The 23,563-nt window shown below is 41.2% G+C and overlaps 1 protein-coding gene and 1 long non-coding RNA gene across 3 annotated transcripts in view; one reads left to right on the forward strand and one right to left on the reverse strand.

Moving 5' to 3' along the window:
- LOC129136264 (uncharacterized) overlaps positions 1–23,563 on the forward strand; it is a 100,257-nt gene that overhangs the window by 10,148 nt on the left and 66,546 nt on the right. Inside the window, exons 2-3 of one of the 2 annotated variants that reach the window (XR_010146841.1) lie at positions 15,442–15,579; positions 21,795–21,919. The exons of the other annotated variant lie outside the window; for it this stretch is intronic. This is a non-coding gene — a long non-coding RNA (uncharacterized LOC129136264). The remainder of the gene's footprint in view (positions 1–15,441; positions 15,580–21,794; positions 21,920–23,563) is intronic. 2 annotated transcript variants of the gene reach the window in all.
- LOC743506 (large ribosomal subunit protein eL21-like) lies at positions 13,202–13,724 on the reverse strand (the record flags this gene model as incomplete). The annotated part of the gene is made up of 1 exon (XM_054660914.2): positions 13,202–13,724. A coding segment is annotated over one exon (492 nt), but the record flags the coding sequence as incomplete, so codon positions are not given.

A 23,563-nucleotide genomic window follows, 5' to 3' on the forward strand; every position in this document is an offset into this window, starting at 1 on the left:
CTGGATTTGTTTGAGATATTAAAGATTAATTTATGTAACCTAATGAAGCATGCTGAGCTCCAGGTTCCTTAAAACAGAAGTGAGGCCTATGTATAAGAGAAAAAGAAGGAAAAATCCTGATTCACCCCTGTCTCCCAGCCCTCCCTATTCTTATGGCCTGAGCATTTCTTCCCTAGGATGGAGGGGCCTTGACACTTGAGGTGTCTGTGCCCTTTGGGCTGTGAATTGTCTGTCCCGAGCACACATTTTAAATCCTTTGTTTAGATCCCTTCTCTAAAAGTAAAACAAAACCAACAAAACCCCCAGCAACTTAGCTGAGCATGGTGGAATATGCCTGTAGTTCCAGCTATTGGGAGGCTGAGGTGGGAGGATAGCTTGAGCCCAGGAGTTTGAGGCTGCAGTGAGCGGTGATTGTACCACTGCACTCTAGCCTGGGTGACAGAGTAAGACCCCAACTCCAATGCTAAAAAAAGAAAAAAGAAAAAGAAAAAATTGTTCAGGAATGAGTTAGGTTCTAGAAATTAATTTGAGCATTCAAGATATGCATCAAAGTGGCCCTACCCCTTGACTGGGGTTCTGCCTTCTTTGTGATTTCTTGGCCGTGTGTTTCTCCACTCATAGCCTCTAGTTTTGATTGAGAGTAAGCTTGTTCCTTTTGGGGAGAGGGGACACCCCTCTAGTGACTGTTAATTGATTAGTGGGAACTTATATCCCATTTGCTCATTTTCAGTAAGTTTCTGAAATGGGGGCGTGATCACTGGTGGCATGCTCTCCTGATCAGTACTGAGTTAAGCATAATCTTAGAAGTAGTAATAGCAATAATAATAATAGTTAACATTAATTGAGCATTTAATTTGTGTTAAGTGCCATAGTATTAAGTGCATATCATATGGTCATTTAATTCTTTTTTCTAATTTTTTTAATTTTTTTTTTTTGAGACGGAGTCTTGCTCTGTTGCCCAGGCTGGAGTGCAGTGGTGCGATTTCAACTCACTGCAACCTCTGCCTCCTGGGCTCAAGCAATTCTCCTGCCTCAGCCTCCCTAATAGCTGGGATTACAGGTGCTCTCCACCAGGCCTGGCTAATTTTTGTGTTTTTAGTAGAGATGGGGTTTCACCATGTTGGCCAGGCTGGTCTCAAACTCCTGACCTCATGATCTGCCTGCCTTAGCCTCCCAAAGTGCTGGGATTACAGGTGTGAGCCACCACGCCTGTTGTCTTTTTTCTAATTTTAAATTTTTAACTTTGTGGGTAACTAGTAAGTGTACTGGCCATTTAACTCTTATAACAACTCTGTGAGTTAGGAACTATTGTTTTCTCCATTTTATTGATGAGGAAAGTGAGGCTAAAAGAGTGTAAGTCATTTACCTCAGTTACTAAGCAGTGAAACTGAAATTTGAAACAGCAAGTCTTATATCAAAGATCCTGATCTTAATCATTTTATCATATGTAATGTACAATGTATCCTAGTTGGAAAAATGTTCATGCGATAGAAATGCAGCTGATAACCCCCTTAACTCCCCTGTCTTATATCAGTCATCTCCCAAAGTTCTTAGGAGATTCCCAGATCTTTGTTTTTATGCATTTGTGGTATGTGTATATATAACATGATTTCCTTCTGTGAGATTTGAAAAATATAAACCATATCACATCATATGTTTTAATCTGTAACTAACATTTTAAGAAAAATATAACAATATATTTTAGAGACTTTTTTCAGTTCAATACAAAGGTTGTGCTTTATTCTTTCAAAACGGTTGCATGGTATCCTATATTATGGATGTACCCTATAATATTCAATCATCTCGCTAGTGTCCTATCGTGATTAGATTTTTTTGTAGTACAAACTGATTGATGTCTGTTTCGCCTGTTCTCAACTTCCAGGATTAGAGAAACACAATTAGAACTTTAGAAAATTGCCTATACAAGGCTGGGCGTGGTGGCTCACGCCTGTAATCCCAGCACTTTGGGAGGCCAAGGCAGGCGGATCACAAGATCAGGAGATCAAGACCATCCTGGCTAACACGGTGAAACCCTGTCTCCACTAAAAATACAAAAAATTAGCCAGACGTGGTGGCACATGCCTGTAATCTCAGCTACTTAGGAGGCTGAGGCAGGAGAATCACTTGAACCCAGTGGGGTGGAGGTTGTGGTGAGCTGAGATTGCACCACTGCACTCCAGCCTGGGTGACAGAGCAAGACTCCATCTCAAAAACAAAACAAAACAAAACAAAAAAAAGAAAATTGCCTATACAGGTGGTGTTTGATTTTTTAAAAAAATTCTTGCCCCTTAATGTCCTGGGGTTCATTGGAGGATACAGCGCATCTGGCCCAATGTGAGGTCATATCACCCCAGTGAGGGCAAGTCCCTCTTCCTTGATAAAATGCTCACTGGTTTCTTTTGCTTTGAGGAGAAAAATGACCTGGGAAGGACATTTCCTTTAATATTCCAGTTTTAGTCACCCCTGAACACTGGCCAGCGACCTTCCTCCTATGTAAACCATTGCGGCTAGAGAGAAAAACCCGATTGCTTCCTGTGGATGTATACACACACACACACACACACACACACACACACACACACACACACACACACAGTGAGACCCTGTCTCTCCCTCTTTATCTATATATATATATATAGAGAGAGAGAGAGATCATACCATTATATCTATATCTATATATAGAGATATATAGCTCTCTCTATATATAGATTATACCACCATATATATATATATATTTAGTGGTCTATCTATCTGTCTATAGTGGTGTGACAGATATAGGCATATCTATATCTATCTATCTATCTATAGTGGTGTGATCCATATATAAAGAGAGAGACAGGGTCTCACTCTGTGATCTTATATATCTAGATATGTATCTCTCTATATATAATTAATTATATATTTAATAATACATTTATATATTTAATTATATATAATATATAATTAATTATATATTTAATAATATATTTATATATTTAATTATATATAAATATATAATTAAATTATATAAATATATTATTAAATATATATTTTTAATATTTATATATTTAATTATATATTTATATATAAATTAATTATACATTTATATATAATTAAATATATAATTAATTATACATTTATATATAATTAAATATATAATTAATTATACATTTATATATAATTAAATATATAATTAATTATATATTTATATATAATTAAATATATATTTAATTATATATTTATATATAATCAAATATATAATTAATTATATATTTATATATAATCAAATATATAATTAATTATATATTTATATATAATCAAATATATAATTAATTATATATTTATATATAATCAAATATATATATTTAATTATATATATATATATAGAGAGAGAGAATGCAGTGGTGTGATCATGGCTCACTGCAGCCTTGAACTTTCAGACTTAAGCAATCCTCCCACCTTGGCCTCATAAGCAGCTAGGACTTCAGATGCTTGCCACCCTGCTCTCTCTCTCTCTCTCTCTCTCTCTATATATATATATATATATTTTTTTTTTTTGTAATTCTTGTAGATATGGGGTCTCCCTGTGTTGCCCAGGCTGGTCTCAAACTCCTGACCTCAAGTGATCTGCTGCCTTGGCCTCCCTCAGTGCTGGTATTACAGATGTGAGTCACCATGCCCGGCTCTCTTGTAGATATTTTACATTATGCTAAGAAAACTGGTTTTTAATCTTCCCCATCCAGTTTGTGAATAGTTCAGTAGCAGCATCAGTGGTTTCTCTACCTGTGGTTTCATTGAAATGTGCATTAAGATCTTTGGCTTCCTTTGGATTCACATTTCTGTGGAAAATCATGGGTTTTGGCTCCACAGCTTCACACCAGAAATTCTCCATATTTTCAGCTTTTGCTAAAATTTTATCTCTCATCCAATGAACGATTTTCCCCCTAGCTAGACCCTTTATTAAAGTAGTTTTCTAAAACACTTTTCTTATATCACTATAAAGAATAAGCTAGACTTCTTTATATGGTAGATCTGAGTTAACTGCAGAGGTTAACATCCTATCCTTCCAGGTGTCTAGAACTCCTTGTTAAGACCCTTGACTTTCTTAGGTATCTTTAACTCCTTTAATTATCAGGAATACTAATAAAGTAGCAAATTTGGCCATTTGTCCTCAGTTGTAATTAGGATGGTTTCATTTGCTTTTATCCCTCTTCCTCAGGGCTTTGTCAATCTATGTAAAATACTTTCTAGCATCCTAGATTTGGTCATTTATTTTAGAGAACCATAGAATTTGAGAGATGGTCATTCTTTCAGCTGTCATTTAATATACATTTAAAAACCTGTGTGTATTAGTCCATTTTCACACTACTCTAATGATGATACCCAAGACTGGGTAATGTATAAAGGAAAGAAGTGTAATTGATTCACAATTCCACGTGGCTGGGGAGGCCTCAGGAAACTTGCAATCATGGCGGAAGGTGAAGGAAGGAAGCACCTTCTTCACAAGGTGGCAGGAGAGACAGGAGCGAAGCGGGAAGAGCCCCTTATAAAACCATCAGATCTCATGAGAATTCACGTCGTATCACAAGAACAGCCTGGGGGAAAGTGCCCCCATCATCCAATCATTCCCCACCACATCCTTCCCTCGACATGTGGGGATTACAGTTGGAGATGAGATTTGGGTGGGGATGCATAGCCAAACCATGTCACTATGTGATTAAATGAATCTCCTGAGGATGGATTAGAACTCAGATCACCTTATTCAAGGCCAGTGCTGCCCCACTTCACTTATGGTGACCTAAGTTTCTGAGTCAGAAATTGGAGAACAGTTACCATAAAAGGAGATGCAGGTTCTTTTGGTCAGTGTTGAGTAAATGTGGTTATTATCTCAGCTGGGTTTTTTTGGTGGGTGGGGTTTGGATGAGGGGAATGGGGATTATCACACACTGTAAACTCTAAATGAGTAAAAGGCTGTCATAGGCCTTAAGAGTAGGTAGATATCTAATGAGGTTTTGGTCACTCCAGTTGAGAGCAGACCTGACCAGGTCTGAGTTTATAGGACTCTCTCACTCCTCATATCCTCTAGAATCGGGGGACTGGGACTCTCCTCCTGAAGACAACCCTAAGGATTTGCCAAGAGCCCCAGGCAGCCCTTGTGGAGCCTGAGGTGGGGAATGTGTTTCCCCTGGCTGGGGGCTGGGGAAAATGTTTTGTTGCTCAGGTTACAGAATGCAGTTGGGCACATTGTGGCTCTGGGAGAGGCCCTTGCAGCTGTCATAACCAGGGCATGAGAAACTTCCAGAGCCTTCTTCACCCTCGGAGTGAGGGCTTGAGCAGTCTCTTGCCTACATCAAACAGAGGTGGTATGGTTTTAACTGTGCATTCAAAATCTTTGTGGGATATTCCAGACAAATCTCCTGACAGGAGACCTGCATTGGAGACCACATTCCCAGATAGTTCCTGAGGCAGGGCCCTGAGAGCTGAGGGTCTGCAGGGGGCAGAAAACCATCTGGGTCTCCTTTGGGCACTGGATTCTCCTCTTCGTGGTGTTTCTCCTTTCCTTCCTCTGTGGTCTTCCTCTTCTTTCTCTTTGCCAGAATGTTAGAAGGGAGTGGTGTCTTCAGGGCTCTCTTTTCCCCACCCCTCCCTTCTACCTGCACCTATTGACTCATCCTGGAGAGTTACACAGTTGGCTTCTAGTGCACCCTGGCTGGCTGACACCGAAGCTGGCCCTTCTAATAGACAAGCCCAGTCATTAGCCACATGGTGCACAGAGCCTGGCAGCTGCTGACTAAGGCTAGGTGAAGCTTGGGGTGTAGATGCTAGCAGGGCCTTTGCTATTGCTAGTGTGGAGCACTGGAAAGCCAGAGGTACCGAGAAACAGAGGCAAAGAACTAGGAAACAATCTGAAGAAGCAGACATGAGCAGTTCCTCATTTAAACTCTGTTCTGTCATCCTCAGGCCCTTCTGCGTGTGTTCCGAGAAGCACCACAACTAGGCCATGCTCTGCTGACACTTAGTGCTAAGTTTAGAAGGTGACGCAACAAACCAGAGAAAAGGCAAAAGCATATACACAGTTTCCTCCATCAACATTGGTTATTTTGTTTTTTTAAAAATTTTTTTTGAGACAGGGTCTCACTCTGCCACCCAGGCTGGAGTGCAGTGGCGCAATCTTGGCTCACTGCAAACTCCACCTCCCATGTTCAAACAATTCTCCTGTCTTAGCCTCCTGAGTAGCTAGGATTACAGGCGCTAGCCACCACACCTAGCTAATTTTTGTATTTTTAATAGAGACGGGGTTTCACCATGTTGGCCAGGCTGGTCTTGAACTCCTGACCTCAGGTGATCAGCCCGCCTTGGCTTCCCAAAGTGCTGGGATTATTGTTTTTGATTTTTAATTGTATTTATTTATTTATTTTTTGAGATGGGGTCTTGCTCTGTGGCCCAGGCTGGAGTGCAGTAACGCGATGATGGCTCACTGCAACCTCAACGTTCTGGGCTCAAGCAATCCTCCCACCTTAGCCTTCCAAGTAGCTGGAACTACAGGCAAGCATCACGATGCCTGGCTAATTTTTAAAAATTTTGTTGTAAAGGTGAGGTCTCCCTATGTTGCCCAGACTGGTCTTGAACTCCTAGGCTCAAGCCATCCTCTTGCCGCAGCCTTCCAAAGTGCTGGGATTACAGGTATGAGCCACTGCGCCCTGCCCAACTTTGTTATGTATTCTGTGCTGGGTGTCATATGTATGGAAGCATTTCCTACTTAATGTTGACAATATTATGGCTGCATAGAAAAACTCATTTTCCTGCAGAATGACCACAATTGGAAACAATTAGTGATATAACTTTGATGATATTATACATCTAACTACGTGCTTTCCTAATGACCGAGCAGCATTTATTCTCAGGGCTATGATCATCTCCACCACTCTTGGGCCGGGGGAAGAAGGTCTTTCTCTAAGGTACACAGCAATGTTTTAGGGCGCAAATGTTTACTCAAATTAAACGTTTCTTTAACTAATATTAAACCACATGTCTGATTGTGCAAAGCATTTCATTTTGAGGCTAATCCAGATTCCTTAATTGCTGTGACTCTTTCATCTCAAAACTTTCTTTTTTCCATTTCTCTTCCTTGCTGAGCCCTAGTGTGCAGGAAGTAAAGTATCCTATATTTGCCGGTAATGGTTTTTGAGGTGAAATGTAAAAAAAATGATGCATGGCTTCTCTGAGACCCTGAGAAATTGAGTGTATTGATTTGTCTTTACCATGTGGTAAAAAGGGTTTTTGATTTATTTACCTTTTAATCTTCAAATCTTGGCACAAAATAAAGGTGGCATGAAAAATGAGCTTTGAAAGGACAGATTTGGTTGTGGAAGAGAAACTGGCCAGGGCGATTTTTCCTACATTTCTGAGCTGTGTAAAGATGCAGGTCTGATAGGAGCTGACACTCATGACAAGGCCTGGGGCACAGAGCAGAGCTCCTCAAGGAGGCAGAACAAGGGCCCGTTCATTCTGGAATGTGGTTTGTGGGAGCACGAGGAAGGAAAACCATTCTGCCCCAAAGTTTTCTCCCATCAAGTCCAACAGGGTCTGAAATGCTAACATGTGAGATTCAATCTTCCACGTAAAACACTCTTTTCCTTGGGTTCTTACCGAAGAAGGAAAAAAAAAATCCAGATACTGAATTATATTGTCACTAACACTCTGGTGGAAATCTACTTAGCCTTAGTAGCTGAAAATATGGAAAGTATTTACAAATTTGTCAGTGACTCTAGTGAATAAAGTTTTTTTTGGAACACAGCCATGTCCATTCATTTATATATTTTCTATGGCTGCTGTTGGCACTACAACGGCAGAACTGACTCATCGTGATGAAGACCACACTTCTCAGAAGGCCTAAGATGTTTATTATCTGGTCCTCTAGAGAAAAAAAGTTGCTGATCCTTTGTCTATAGTTATGCTATCCAGTACAGCAGCCACTAGTGTCATGTGGCTATTCAAATGTAAATGTCTTAAAATTAAATATAATTAAAAATACGTTTCTTCAGCCGGGCACGGTGGCTCACACATGTAATCCCAGCACTTTGGAGGCCAAGGTGGGCAGATCACCTGAGGTCAGGAGTTTGAGACCAGCCTGGCCAACATGCTGAAACCCTGTCGCTACTAAAAATACAAAAAATTAGCCAGGCATAGTGGCAGGCGCCTGTAATCACAGCTACTTGGGAGGCTGAGGTGGGAGAATTGCTTGAACCTGGGAGACGGAGGTTGTAGTGAGCCAAGATCATGGCACTGCACTGTAGCCCGGGCAACAGAAAAAATTTATATATATTTTATACACACACACACACACACACACACACACACACTTCTTCATTTGTACTAGCTACATTTCAGGTGCTTATTAGCCGCATGTGGATAGTGGCTACCATATAGGTCAGCACAGATACAGAACATATCCACCATTACAGAAAGTTCACTTTAAACCTACATATGAATGAAAATCTAATGTATTAATCAGTAACACATTAATCTTGTGTATAAATCTACTCACAACCCAAACATATCATGTTCTTTGATCTCCATCACTTTTTAAAATCAAAGGTAAAAATCACTTCAGGGAATGAGTTAAACTCATTGCCTGCTTCTGAGCAGTAGGGTAACACCTCACTCTGAATAATCCTCCATACAGAATTCTCTCTGGAAAAATGATTATTTCCTTCTCATATGTGAGTCTTAAAAGACGCAGGCATTCGGGCTGTTTCCACATATTTCACTTGACTCCTGCATTCACAATTCCTTGCTGGCCTCTGGGTAGGAGAGAGATTCTGTGAACTATGGACTGGGTTGCCCCTGCTCAGAAGGAAGGTCACCCAGCCCTCGCGAGCCTGAGAACCTTTGGCTGCCGCCTTAAGATGACAGCAACAAACTCTTCCAAAGGGAGAGCTGAAGATCATCACTGTTCATCACTGCTGCTCGAGTGAGCTGCTTGCCTGAGGAAAGAGTTGAGGGGCTGGGGGAATCATTGGCCCTCCTCTTGGCCAAGGTTTGGCTTTCCGCACAGTGATGTGTGACTTTTTTTTGTTTTGTTTTTGAGACAGGGTCTCATTCTGTTGCCCAGGCTGGAGTGCAGCTCACCTCAGCCTCCTGAGTAGCTGGGACTACAGGTGCACCTCATCATACCTGGCTAATTTTTTTTTTATTTTTTGTAGAGACAGGGCTTCGCCATGTTGCCCAGGCTGGTCTCAACCTCCTGAACTCAAGTGATCCTCCCATACCTGCCTCCCAAAGTGTTGGGATATAGACGTGAGCCACCCTGCCCAGCCAACATGTGACATATGGAGAGCTGGTAAAGGAAAGATGGGACCTGGAGAATCTCTTTCTGATCTGATTTGAGAATCATTTTTATATTAGGTAGGGTAAAAGGCTGAGCTGCCGTAACACAGACTCAACAGTATAGAAGTTTAAAAGATGAAGAAGTTTCTTTTGTATAACCATCCAAAATAAATGTTCCAGGTGCAGCCTGTTCTGTTCCACCATTATTTAAGGACACAGGTTTCTTTTGAGTCATTGCTCTGTCCTCCCCTGCCCCCTGTTCTCTGGGAGAATTGTCTTCTGCATGGCTGAAGCTGATTATAGAGGCATGTCTGAGTTTCCATTGTGAGAAGGGGAAAGAGCATGGACGAGACATGCCCACTCGCTGAAGGCCTGGGTTCCTCATTGCTTGCTCATGATCCACTGGACTGGACGCCATACCTAATTGCAAAAGTCGCTGGAAAATGTAGTCTAGACTGTGCTCAGGAAGAAATGGAAAATGAATTTCAGTGAACTAACGGCACTCTCCACTATACCTTCCTTTCCTTTTCTGAGTTTTTTTTTTTGGTAGCGGGCGGGGGGATTTCTCTCTTGTTGCAGGGCAATGGTATGCCTTGTTGCCAGGCTGCAGGGCAATGGCATGGTCTCGGCTCACTGCAACCTCTGCCTCCTGGGTTCAGCCATCCTCCTGTCTCAGCCTCCCAAGTAGCTGGGATTACAGTCACCTGCCACCACGCCCATCTAATTTTTGTATTTTTAATAGAGACGGGGTTTTACCATGTTGTCCAGGCTGGTCTTGAACTCCTGACCTCAGGTGATCCGCCCACCTCGACCTCCCAAAGTGCCTTTTCTCAGTTCTTAATATTTTTTTCTTTTCAAACGCTATGACTCCATATCCATCAAGATAGTGTGTCCGGAATTGGTGGGTTCTTGGTCTCACTGACTTCAAGAATGAAGCCGCGGACCCTCGCGGTGAATGTTACAGTTCTTAAAGGTGGCGTGTCCGGAGTTTGTTCCTTCTGGTGTTTGGACGTGTCCGGAGTTTCTTCCTTCTGAGGGGGTTCGTGGTCTCTCTGGCTCAGGAGTGAAGCTGCGGACCTTCGCGGTGAGTGTTACAGCTCTTAAGGTGGCGCGTCTGGAGTTGTTCATTCCTCCCCGTGGGTTTGTGGTCTCGTTGGCTTCAGGAGTGAAGCTGCAGACCTTCGCAGTGAGGACCCAAAGAGTGAGCAGCAGCAAGATTTATTGCAAAGAGCGAAAGAACAAAGCTTCCAAAGTGTGGAAAGGGACCCAAGCGAGTTGCCAGTGCTGGCTCAGGCAGCCTGCTTTTATTCTCTTATCTGGCCCCACCCACATCCTGCTGATTGGTAGAGCCGAGTGGTGGTCAGCTTTGACCGGGCACTGACTGGTGCGTTTACAATCCCTGAGGTAGACACAAAGGTTCTCCACCTGCCCACCAGATTAGCTAGACACAGAGTGTCCACACAAAGGTTCTCCAAGGCCCCACCAGAGTAGCTAGATAGAGTGTCCATTGGTGCATTCACAAACCCTGAGCTAGACACAGGGTGCTGATTGGTGTGTTTACAAACCTTGAGCTAGATACAGAGTGCCCATTGGTGTAATTACAATCCCTGAGCTAGACACAAAGGTTCTCCACGTCCCCACCAGACTCAGGAGCCCAGCTGGCTTCACCCAGTGGATCCCACACCAGGGCTGCAGATGGGGCTGCCTGCCAGTCCCGCGCCATCCGCCCGCACTCCTCAGCCCTTGGGTGGTCGATGGGACTGGGCGCTGTGGAGCAGGGGGCGGTGCTCGTCGGGGAGGCTCGGGCTGCACAGGAGCCCACGGAGGGGCGGGGAGGTTCAGGCATGGCACGCTGCAGGTCCCGAGCCCTGCCCGACGGGAAGGCAGCTAAGGCCCAGCAAGAAATTGAGCACAGCAGCTGCTGGCCCAGGTGCTAAGCCCCTCACTGCCCGGGCCGGTGGGGCCTGCCGGCCGCTCCGAGTGCGGGGTCCGCCGAGCCCACGCCCACCCGGAACTCGCGCTGGCCCGCAAGCACGGCGCGCAGCTCCGGTTCCCGCCCGCGCCTCTCCCTCCACACCTCCTCGCAAGCTGAGGGAGCCGGCTCCGGCCTTGGCCAGCACAGAAAGGGGCTCCCACAGTGCAGCGACGGGCTGAAGGGCTCCTCAAGTGCCGCCAAAGTGGGAGCCCAGGCAGAGGAGGCGCCGAGAGCGAGCGAGGGCTGTGAGGACTGCCAGCACGCTGTCACCTCTCAATAGTATATTGTTTCCCATCTTCCCCTACTTCTACCTCCCTCTCTTTCCAAAAAGAAAGAAACAAACAAACAAAAAACAGAAAAGCCAAGAATGAAAGAGAATTTATTTTTTCAACCTTTTTGTTCATATTTCAAAAATCACAAACTCCTAGCAGACATAGACTGGGTTGAAAATAATTACATTTCTATGGAATGAGCCCTTTCTATCTAAATGCTAGACTCTCCCAAATGGGCGCTCTTTCATGTTTTCCTGGAGCAGGGGTGGTGTGGGACAGCGACCTCTCATCATATCGTCAACAGCCAGAAACATAGATACAACCGGAATGTTTTCTGGAGCCAATTTGCTGTGTGCAGGCCTCAGCGTTCCGTATCGTTTTGTTCCCTTCATTCCACTAGAGCGGCTCCAAGTCATGACAACCGGTGGGGATAATTGACGTAAAAGTGCTCAACCCCGAGTGGCCAAGCTTCCCCCAGACAATTGCTGGATTGTTCGGGGACCTGTTGATGCAACAAACCTCGTGCTGAGAAGCTTGCCCCGTAATTAGCAAGCAATGCTGTCAAGCTCATCAAATGGTTTTGTGTGATGGAATGAACGAGACAAAGCACTCTCCTCTCCTTCGCTGGCAGGGAAGACAGTCGGTTTCTGAGTGGAGCTGACACCTCTGTAAAGGGAACTAAGTGAATGTGGCTTCCATTTCACACTCGTGCTTTCCGGACTGATACCAAATCTATGAGCCTGAGCTCTCGAGTTTGGCTCTCTGGTACCGGGCTGATGGGCAGCAAAGTCTTAATGAAGCTCAGGGAAGGAAACAATGGCTTTGGGTTGTGAGCCCTGTTTTCTTTATGCCTCAATAACCCTGAATAACCTCTGGGAATTCTCAAAAAGGAGCATGTTTTGCACTCACTCAACACAGAAAGGAAGTTCAATACGTGATAGTTTTAACCTTGACGTTGACTTTGCCTATTTGGGGAAATTAGAAATGATGCAAGGTGATCTCCAAGTTACTCAGTGCTAGAAGAATACCGTTCACTGTGTATACTATACACTGTGATTAAAGCAAATGTAAATTTTATATTTTTTATTTGCTTTTATGAAAACATACAGTTGTAAAGAAACATTGAGGAGTGTTGGGGAAAGCAGCAGATGAGAAAAAACATGGGTAGAAATTTAACTTTTAAAGGCCTCAGCTGCCTTGACTGTAAATTGGGAACATTCTTCATATAATCTTTAGAATGTTATTCAACCCCAAATATGTATGAACAGATGGATCATGTCCTTTACAAAGCATTGTAATATATATAGTTATGTTCTTAAAAATCCCTTTCCTTCTCTCTGTACATATATATTGATATTTATATGTTTATAAATATATGATAGATGATAAAGCTCTATGGACACATTGATGCATTAGATATTTTTCCTATATACTCATACCAGTTAGAAATATAGATGCGTTTAAAACCTGACTCATGTTTCTGAATTGAATGAGAATGGAAATAGTTACTTAGCACCATACATATTAATATCCAAATAATGATTGTTATTGATATCAACATACTTATAACTGTGACGATGACTGTAACACCATTAAAGAGGTATCTAAAAGGCAGAAATTTCTTTTTTTTTTTTTTGTAGCCCAGAGGTCCTTTATTATTATTTTTTTAACACCTATTATGCCATGAATCCATAGGGAATAGGTTCCAGCAGCTCAGGCTCCTTCCCATTGGTTCTCACAAAGTGTGCTTCTCTGGGTGGAGCAGGCTGACGCTTTAGTTGAACCCAGGTACCTTTCTCTTTGGCTTCTTTCTTTTTCTGATCATTTTCCTTCACGCGTTTCAGGAAGCTGTCTCGGCTCTTAGAGTGCTTAATGTGCTCAATACACACATTAATTCTCTCGGCAAGAATCTTGTCCTTAACTTGTTTGTTTACAACAATGCCAACAGCATGCTGGGTAACATTGTAGACTCTTCCAGTTTTGCCATGGTAACACTTGTGGGGCATTCCTTTTTGAACAGTACCCATTCCCTTGATGTCTACAATATCACCTTTCTTATAGATTCGCATATATGTGGCCAAAGGAACAACTCCATGTTTTCTAAAAGGCCTAGAGAACATATATCGGGTGCCTCTCCTCTTTCCCTTTGTGTTCGTTACTTTGGCGAATTACTGGAAGATGGCGGTTCCGGCCAAAAGGCAGAAATTTCTATCTTGCATTTTATATGTGTTAAAATAACTGTGACAGGAGATCTTTTAAAATAGAAAAATTCCCATTTATTTTAATTTTCACTGTAGATTTGATTCTTAAAAAGTCTTTAGCGGCTGGGCTCGGTGGCTCACGCCTGTAATCCCAGCACTTTGAGGGGCCAAAGTGGGCGGATCATGAGGTCAGGAGATGAAGACCATCCTGGCCAACATGGTGAAACCCCGTTTCTACTAAAAATACAAAAAAGATTAGCCAGGTGTAGTGGTGGTTGCCTGTAGTCCCAGCTACTCGGGAGGCTGAGGCAGGAGAATGGCGTGAACCATGGAGGCAGAGCTTGCAGTGAGCCGAGATCACACCACTGCACTCCAGCCTGGGCAACAGAGCGAGACTCCATCTCAAAAAAAAAAAAAGTCTTTAGCCAATTATGGCATGATAAAATTGGGGAAAAATAGGCAGTCATAATTGTACATTGTTTATGGTATTTCTCAAACCATTCCATCTCTTGGTGGGCTTTAAATTATTACCAGTTGAAATGAAATGAAACCTTTGACATTAATGGCACATAGGCATGTGGAGAGTGAATTAAATATGAATATGTACTTGGGAATTTTGTGTACATTTTTCCCAATTTCAGATTAATAGTACAAAATAGAAGCTGCTGTGTAACTTCTCAGATAACATGGGGTAGAAAAATATTTTCTTCAACTTAGAGGATGGCCCAATTTTCAGGTTAAAAGGAACAAAATTTCACTTTTAATTACTGTACTATTATTATACTATTTTATAATCTAGACTTATCAGAGATGAAATAGGTTGATATAGATAGGAAATATGTCCTTGTATTACTTCTTTGCTTTTTTTTTCTCATTGTATTCTCAGCTTATATATCACCATACCTGGCACATTAAACATTAATAAATATTTGTTTAGTGAATGAACAAATGTATGAATTTGAGAATAGGTTCCTATATCTTTGTGAATGTTATGGTTAATGTTATGTGTCAACTTGACTGAGACATGAAGTCCCAGATATTTGGTTAGACATTCTTCTGGGTGTGTCTGGGAGGGTGTCTCTGGGTGAAATTCACATTTGAACGAGTGGATTGAGTGAAGCAGGTTGCTCTCTTCAATGTGGGTGAGGCCCGTTCAATCCTTTGGAGGCCTGAGTAGAACAGAAGGTGGGGAATGGAGAAGTTGCTCTCTCTGCTTGATGGCCTTGAGTGGGGATATCTGTATCCTTCTGCTTTCGGTCCCAGACTGCAACTCAGACCACTGGGATCTCCCGGTTCTCCTGCCTTTGAATCTAGATTCTTTTCTTTGGTCTTTCCCCATAAGTTTAATTTTTTTCAGCCACATTTTTTTTTGGTTATCTTGTACAGACAAAGGACGAAATGTCAGGTATCTTCAGAGAAAAATGAAACATAAATATCCTATGTTAAAGTGCATTGTAGAATGTGTGTGTGTGTGTGTGTGTGTGTGTGTGTGTGTGTGTGTGTTGGGGGAAAACTTATGAAGAGACAGTTTTGAAAGCACTAAAAATATTGCCGTTAAGGGAAAATGTTGATAAGCGTGGTAGTTTAAAAAAATGAGTGCAAATTTTTTGACACTACTCCCATTAAGAGGCTGGGTCTATATCCTCTCCCCTTAAATCTAGGTGGGCTCATTACTTTCTTCTAGCCAATAGAATACTGCATGACTTTCACGACTCAGTTGGAAAAAGTGACACAGTTTTCACCTTGTTCACTGGGATACCTGCAACAGGACCCCGAGCCGGCCATCTTGTGACGAAGTCCAGACCACGTGGAGATGGCGCATGTAAGTGCTCTGACTAAGGTCCCAACTGACAGCCAGCATCAACCACGAGGCATACAAGTGAAAGTGCTTCCAGAAGATTCCAGTCTGTAGCCATTTCGTCACCCCTAGCTGTAGAGTTTTTCCATTTGAGGTTCCAGGTGTAGCTGAGCAAGCCATTTTCCCTGTACTCTGACGAAAACCCTGACCCACCAAATTTGCAAGCATAAAGAGCTGTCTGTATGAAGTGGCTAACTTTTGGGGGTGATTTGTTCCACAGCAATAGTTAAGTGGAACAATGAGATGTGGAGAGAGGGATACGGGGAGGCAGAGAGCAAGAGCCAGCATGAGGTGTTAGTTACTCTCCCTTTTCCTTTGGTACCAAGTGTTCTGTTGTTGCTGTTTTTGCCCTTTACAAACCCTGGTGCAAGGTAAACAGATTGGGAATAAGGGTTTAGAATTAGCCTCAGCATCAATTTCATATATATATACCAATACGTATATATATACCAATACATATATATATATATATATATATTTAGTTAACACCAGTCACAACAAAACTACCAGGTTAAATATACATATATATTTATATGTATATATCTTTATATTTTATATATGCATATATTTTTATATATAAATATAGCTATATTTATATATAGAAATATCTATATATTTTTATATATAAATATAGCTATATTTCTATATAGAAATATCTATATATTTTTATATATAAATATATCTATATATTAATATATAGAAATATATCTATATATTTATATATAGAAATATATCTATATTTTTATATAGAAATATAGCTATATTTATATATAGAAATATATCTATATTTTTATATAGAAATATAGCTATATTTATATATAGAAATATCTATATTTTTATATAGAAATATAGCTATATTTATATATAGAAATATCTATATTTTTATATATAAATATAGCTATATTTATATATAGAAATATCGATATTTCTATATATAAATTTCTATATATATTTCTATATATAGATATATTTATATATAGAAATATCTATATATTTATATGTATATAAATATATATATTAAATATAAAGATATGTATTTAACCTGGTAGTTTTCTTGTGATTGGTGTTAACTAATTGCAGCCAGTCATGGTGGCTCACATCTGTGATCACAGCCACTTGGGAGGCTGAGGCAGGAGGATCGCTTGAAGCCAAGAGTTCAAGACCAGCCTGGGCAACATAGCAAGACCCCGTCTCCAAGAAAAAAAGCAACTGGAGAATCACCTCACATCCACCAATGTTATATTCCTTTATGCAGCTACAATGGAAGGAGGAGGAGATAGGGAGGAATTCTTGTGGTCGACTGCTCCAAGCAGCCATTTATGGGAGTCTGAACATAAATACGATGCCAGCAAATCAGTGGCCACCTCAACAAAAGTACCTTTATAAAAGCTGAAGGTTCAGGGATGGGGATTCTGTTTTTGTAAACGCAGAGATAGAGATCAGTTTCTTAGCTAACAGCTAAGAACTGTTTTCTATATGGACTATGGGAATGGGTATCCTCTTGAGTATCTGGCAGGGGAGGAGAATGGCACAGATGAATTCAAACCAGGAATACCACGTGCAGGCCAGGTGAGGCCCATGGAACTACAGGAGGCAGGGTGGCTTAGTCCCAACTCAGAGGAGGGCCCAGCCATTGAGAGGCAGGGAATTCTGCTCCAGAGCCTGCCATCTTGAAGAACAATATGGTTCTCACAAGGCATGGAGATGGTTTGCTACACAAATAAAGGGTACAAAGGGATTTGGTGCTTACAATATCCACTGTGAGGTTTTTTCCTAGGACATAATTTATAGATTAATTTTTTTTAAGAAAAATAAAATGATCTCAACTAGGGGAGAAAGTCTTCCAACCCAGTAGACTTCTTAAATACTTCTTCTGAATAGACTGTTTTTCTAATTTCTTCCCTAAGTTTGTGTATGATATATTATTACACTAGCACGTGAAGCCGGCCAAATGAGCCCCAGGAAAGAAATATTGCTCCAAAGTAAATATAGGGACTTGCTTAATACCGCATGATCAGATATCTTGCAAATAAGACACACAATTAAAATATCATTGTATATGAGATTGAAAGTTGCAGATTGTATGAGATAGTCCCACTATGCTGAAGTGGAAATTTGATATACTTGCTGAGCTTTGAGAAGAATCCTGGGAAAATGGAACTTTGAAACTGTGTGGGGAGGAGAGAAGGATGATGTGAAAATATGGCTGAAAACTAGGGGCCACAGAGGAATGAAGGTAGATCATAAATCTGGAATATAGAGCAAATGTTTGGCAAACCATTCTAGCTGCATAAAGGTATATAACATTTGTGGACATGAGGCTGTTCTCAAATTTTAGCTAGCACCAGTCACAACAAAATTACCAGGTTAAATGCTATTAAAGCAAGCATATATTTAAAAGAATATTTTCATGGAAAAGAAATTCAAAGGCAAACAGTGGTCCACTTACTTTAAGCAAAGCAAGGAAATGCCATTAGAGAATTAAGAATAGGATTAAAAAAACTCATCATAATGTCATTTTATTTTGCAAAGTTCGTTATTTAAGATGTATATCAATAAATAATATAAACACACGCGCGCGTGCACACACACACACACAGAGATGCCTGAATAAGTTACCTTTTAGTAGCAACAGAAAAGTAAGCAAAGGGCAGGAAAATGAAAAGGACAAGCCCAGAGGCAAATAAAACAAACTTTCAGGGAGTGTCTTATTATTGCATAGCTTGAAAAAAAGTCATTGCCTGGGATTAAAAAACAAACAAACTTTTTTTAATGTAAACACTTGTTACATTGTGATATTATTTTACTTTAATGAGGCAGCGAAGACAACTTTGGATATATATTTAGATGAAAAGTCACAAAGAAGCTTTGGTGTCCCAGTAAATGAAGATTATTAGGCACAAAAGGAGATGCAGAGATTTCCCTAGAAAACACAGTCTGATCTTTTTAATTTCTGTTTTCTTTTTCTGCTGGGGAAAGTTTAATGTAAATCCTTCCCTTTATGGGAATTGATCGACTTTGTTCTTTGTTTAATGTAGATGGGGTCCTGGTCCCTGACATTGTGAATTTTTACATATTTAAAGGAGTTTTAAGGGACACTAAGACTTTTCTTTCACTAAGGTCTTGCAAACGACCGACACTACTCCAGCAAAATTGCACACTTTGGTCTTCAAGGATCAAAGACTGAAATGGAGCTAATTTCCTACAACAATTCTACAGCCTGGTGAGTTCGCTAAGTAGGAGAAGGCTGCCCATTGCCATTTATTGAACTAATTAAAAATAAAAACTTAGCTTTCAATAAAAGGTATATTTTAGAGCATGATACTAATTAGGATTTTTTTTTTTTTGTCTTTAAACAAAATGTAACCTTATCCTCCTCTTTTGAAGGTTAACAATGCTCACAGATTTTGTTAATTGGTTTATTAACTTTTTCTATCCTGGAATCATTCACGTTCAGCCTTTCTTACATTCATATCCTTGTGTAACTGTGGATTTTAGATTGAATTTTTTGTTTGTTTGTTTGACCAACAAAATGAGTAAAACCCGGGTTGGAAGAAAGCTTACAAGAAGTATATTCTAAGTTAATACATTAAGATGTTCAGTCTGGAGACTGGGAGGTAGTTGAGTTTAGACCATGCACAGCCAGTAAGGTCATGACAAGGCAGACCCTTACAGCTTAGCTTCACAATCTGGAAATCCAACATGCATCTGTTTCAGTAATAATCATGTTCTGGGGAAGGAAGGCACAAACCCAGGACTCGGTTTTCCATAATGCACAATGACAATTACTAGAATGACTTTGATCTGGAGAGTGTTTCTAGTGTCCTGTGATCGAAGGTTTCTGTCCTACAACCACTGTGTTCTGAGGCCTAACAGGCCTTATATTCACCTTTTACGAGGGTTTTTTCAAAGGTGTTTGAGTTAGGAGATGCCACAACCAACCAGATGGGTCAGAACTTTTGCCTATATTCTGTCTTTTGACATGTCGTTGTTTGAATGACTTTACCAGCCTTGGTGAAGTATATGGGCCTTGTATAATAAAACCACAGGCCTTTGGGTAACAAGCCTTCTCTAATTTTGACTCACTCAAGGTTCCTAAGTGAAACACTTTTTCATTAGCATCTTCAGTCCTAGCCAACTAGCCCTGGACTCAGAAGTAAGGTTTTCCTAAACGTTTGTCAGGGAGAGAAAAAATCCTGGGACAGATTTTATCTGGCTCCCTGAGCACTTTTGAAGTCTTGGATAGAACTGGACATTTTTTAGACTTTCCTTTGTGTGTCGGAGAAGGTTTCAGCAAGGCAGGCCGCTAGATAAAAGAGAAACCCCAGCCTATTTGGAGATGAAAGTCTTCAAACCAGGGCATGCCAAATTCATTGGAGAATATAGCCTCAAAGGAAATGTTTGCTTTCTTTTGAAAATTCATTATTATAAAGCCCATTGTGTCATTAGGCCAGTTGTGTGATTATTGAGAAATAACTAGAGATAATAAACGAATGCCTCATCAAAGGCATGTTAATGCTGGGTGATCTTATTGAACTTGTGAGTTGTAGATGCCCTTAAATGCCTTCTCTATGAAAGGACACAGTCCATACCCATCAGCATTTTTAATTAGGAAAACTCCCAGAAAATTATGGTATGGACAAAAGTTGAGGCTTTAAAAAAAATTCTTGGAAACACGGAAAATATTTTACATCTGAACTTCAGAAGAAAGATCTATTTTCATATTCTGGTTTTGGCTCACCAGACTGGTCCTGCGCTTTGATAAATGGCAAAGTTACCTCGTTAATGAGCACTGAACAGATCCGGCCACTGTCCCTGCTTGGGCTCTGTGCTGGGCAGGAAGCGGCTTTCTCCCCCGAGGCCAGATCTCATTTTCATGACTGAATCTTGTGAGATCTTGAAGCACTAAATCAATAACTCTTATTCAGTCAGCCCTGAAAGGAAGGCAGTTATCAAAAGGAACGCAGGCAAAGCAGGTGATAGCAGATGAAACTCGGCGATTATTTTCAAAAGAACCAGCAGGCTCTGAAGTCTGCGGATGCTTCTCTGACACACCCCAAATCTTCCCCTCACATCCAGTTTGGTGCCAAGCTGTGCCTGTCGTCAGTATAGCGTGTACAATTAAGTTGCTTGAAGCAGAAAAAATGTGAAAGTGGCCAATCTTATGTCTTACTTACCTAGTCAAAATGCATATGGAAATTCAAAGTGCTTATGTCTATATTAAAAAGAAAAAACGCATCCATCACAGAAAGACATGAATATCACACTCCACTGAGCAAGTATAACCTCTGTGATGAGGCCCGTTGTACTTCAGGAATTGCCTCCCCGCCCGCCCCCACTCCATGTAAAACAAGAAAGTCAAACATAAGCACAGAATTTTCCAAATATGGAAAGGATCTTTTGATGATCAAATATACAAAGGAAAGCGTGTCCCTGAGTCATAATAAGAATAAAATAAGGGACTGAAAACAGAAAGACCATTTCCTCCAAGAAACCATCCTGGATTTGTAAGAATATTCCCTGCCTCTCACCTCATGCCTTCTTCTTCTTCTTCTTTTTTTTCTTTTTCTTGAGATGGAGTCTCACTTTGTCACCCAGGCTGGAGTGCAGTGGCGATCAATCTTGGCTCACTGTAGCCTCCACCTCCCAGGCTCAAGCAATCATCCCACCTCAGCCTCCTGAGTAGCTGGGACCACAGGCGCGCACCACCACACCTGGCTAATGTTTTGCACTTTTGGTAGAGACAGTATTTCCTCATGTTGCCCAGACTGGTCTGGAACTCCTGGCCTATAGTGATCTGCCTTCCTTGGCTTCCCAAAGTGCTGGGATTACAGGCATGAGTCACCATGTCCGGCCACACTTCATGTCTTCTGTTTAATGCTGAATGTTATAGCAAAGGCTAAGAAAATGTATTTCATGGCCCTTGGTTCAAAATTTCAGGAAGCTCAGATCCTAAGATAGCAGAGAGGAAGGAGACCTGAAACATTTTCAAAAGTCAAATAACTATCATACTCAGTCTATTCAAATGAGTAATCAAATTTCCCTATCAAAACAAGGCTGAGGGTTTTTTTCCTCCCTGTATGGAAATAGGTTTTCAAAGGTAACAGAAAAGTTTGCAGAGTTATGTTTAAGTGTTTGTGTCTGCAATCACAGTTTTTCTTTTTTGTTTTTGGAGACAGGGTCTCACTCTGTTGACCAGGGTGAGGAGTGTAGTGGCATGATCATAGTTCACTGCAACCTCTGCCTCCCTCCCAGACTCAAGCAATCCTCTGGCCTCAGCCTCACCAAGTAGCTAGGACTACAGGTATGTACCAACATGACCAGCTAATTTTTAAAAAATTTTTTTTTAGAGACAGGGTTTTGCCATGTTGCCCGGGCTGATCTCGAACTCCTGGGCTCAAGTGATCTGCCTGCCTCAGTCTCCCAAAGTGCTGGGATTATGGGCGTGAGCCACTGTGCCCAGCCTGCAACCACATTTTCAATGTCTTTGTTTTTTAAAAGGCATTCCACGATGAATCGTTCATCACGGAATACAGAGAATTATTTTCTAATGTACAAAACTACCTTGAAAATATGTGAGAGTTGGGGTTTTTATGTTCAAAGAAGTATCTTTCATATTAAAGCTTTAAACAGGCGATTGTCTCTCTGATATGTGGTAATTAATTTCTGTTAATTTCTTACATTTAGTTCTGTTTAATGTTGGTTTCAGTTTTAATTGTGTTTAAGGCATCCCTGCACTGTGGAGATGAGACAGTGGGCTCAGGGCCTGGAAGACACTTAGAAAGCATAAGAACCATAACCTTCAGCTTCTCACGCTCCCTTCCTGTATGGCTGATATAGTTTGGCCCCGTGTCCCCACCCAAATCTCATCTAGAATTGTAATTCCCATAATCCCCATGTGTGGAGGGCGGGGTCTGGTAGGAGGTGATTGGATCATGGGGGTGGTTTTCCCCATGCTGTTCTTATGACAGGAGTGACTCTTCACGAGATCTGATGGTTTTATAAGCATATGGCATCTCCTCAGCTTGGACTTCTCTCTCCTGCTGCCATGTGAAGAAGGTCCTTGCTTTCCCTTCACCTTCCACCATGATTGTAAGTTTCCTGAGGCCTCCCCAGCCTTTTGGAACTGTGAGTCAATCAGACCTCTTTCCTTTATAAATTACACAGTCTCAGGTACTTCTTTATAGCAGTGAGAGAATGGACTAATACGATGGCTTTCTTATTGAATTGAAGCTCAAAACTAATGTTTCAGGAGCCACATTTTGATCTATAAACCTGTATTATTCTTATTTCTAAAAAATTTTTTAGACAGGCTTTCATTCTGTCACCCAGTGGGGCAATCATAGTGGGGTATCATAGCTCATTGCAGCCTCAACCTCCTGGGCTCAACTGTTCCTCCAGCCTTAGCCTCTAGAGTAGATAAGACTACAAGTGTGCGCCACCATGCCCAGCTAAGTTTAAAACTTTTTGCAGAGACGAGGTCTCGATATGTTGCCCAGGCTGGTCTGGAACACCTTGACACAAGTGATCCTCTCAGTTCAGCCTCCTAAAGTGCCAGGATTACAGGTGTGAGCTGCCGTGCACTGGCCAAACTCTGTATTTTTGAAGAAAAGAGATACAAGATTCAGTCATTAGAACAAATGTATCCAAATGTACAAGTGAATTAATTTTGCCTAGACTGATAACTATAGTCCTATGTACTTTTATGGGATTTAGGAATCAGGATAATTAGTTCAATAACCAACAAAACTCAAGTCACTGGAAACCAGAAGACACTCATGCATATTGCTCTATTATACAATTAAAATTTGCAACTTGGTGAAGGGTCCATTGGAAATACATCCTTTTAAAACCAGTGGCATGTCTGTCATTCCCAGAATGCAGTAGGACCAGGTGACTGGGCCCTCTCTGCTTTGGGGAATCTGGATGTGATGCCAGCACCAGGGAT

This window comes from Pan troglodytes, chromosome 8 (genome assembly GCF_028858775.2).
Source record: "Pan troglodytes isolate AG18354 chromosome 8, NHGRI_mPanTro3-v2.0_pri, whole genome shotgun sequence".
Classification (NCBI taxonomy): Eukaryota; Metazoa; Chordata; class Mammalia; order Primates; family Hominidae; genus Pan; species Pan troglodytes.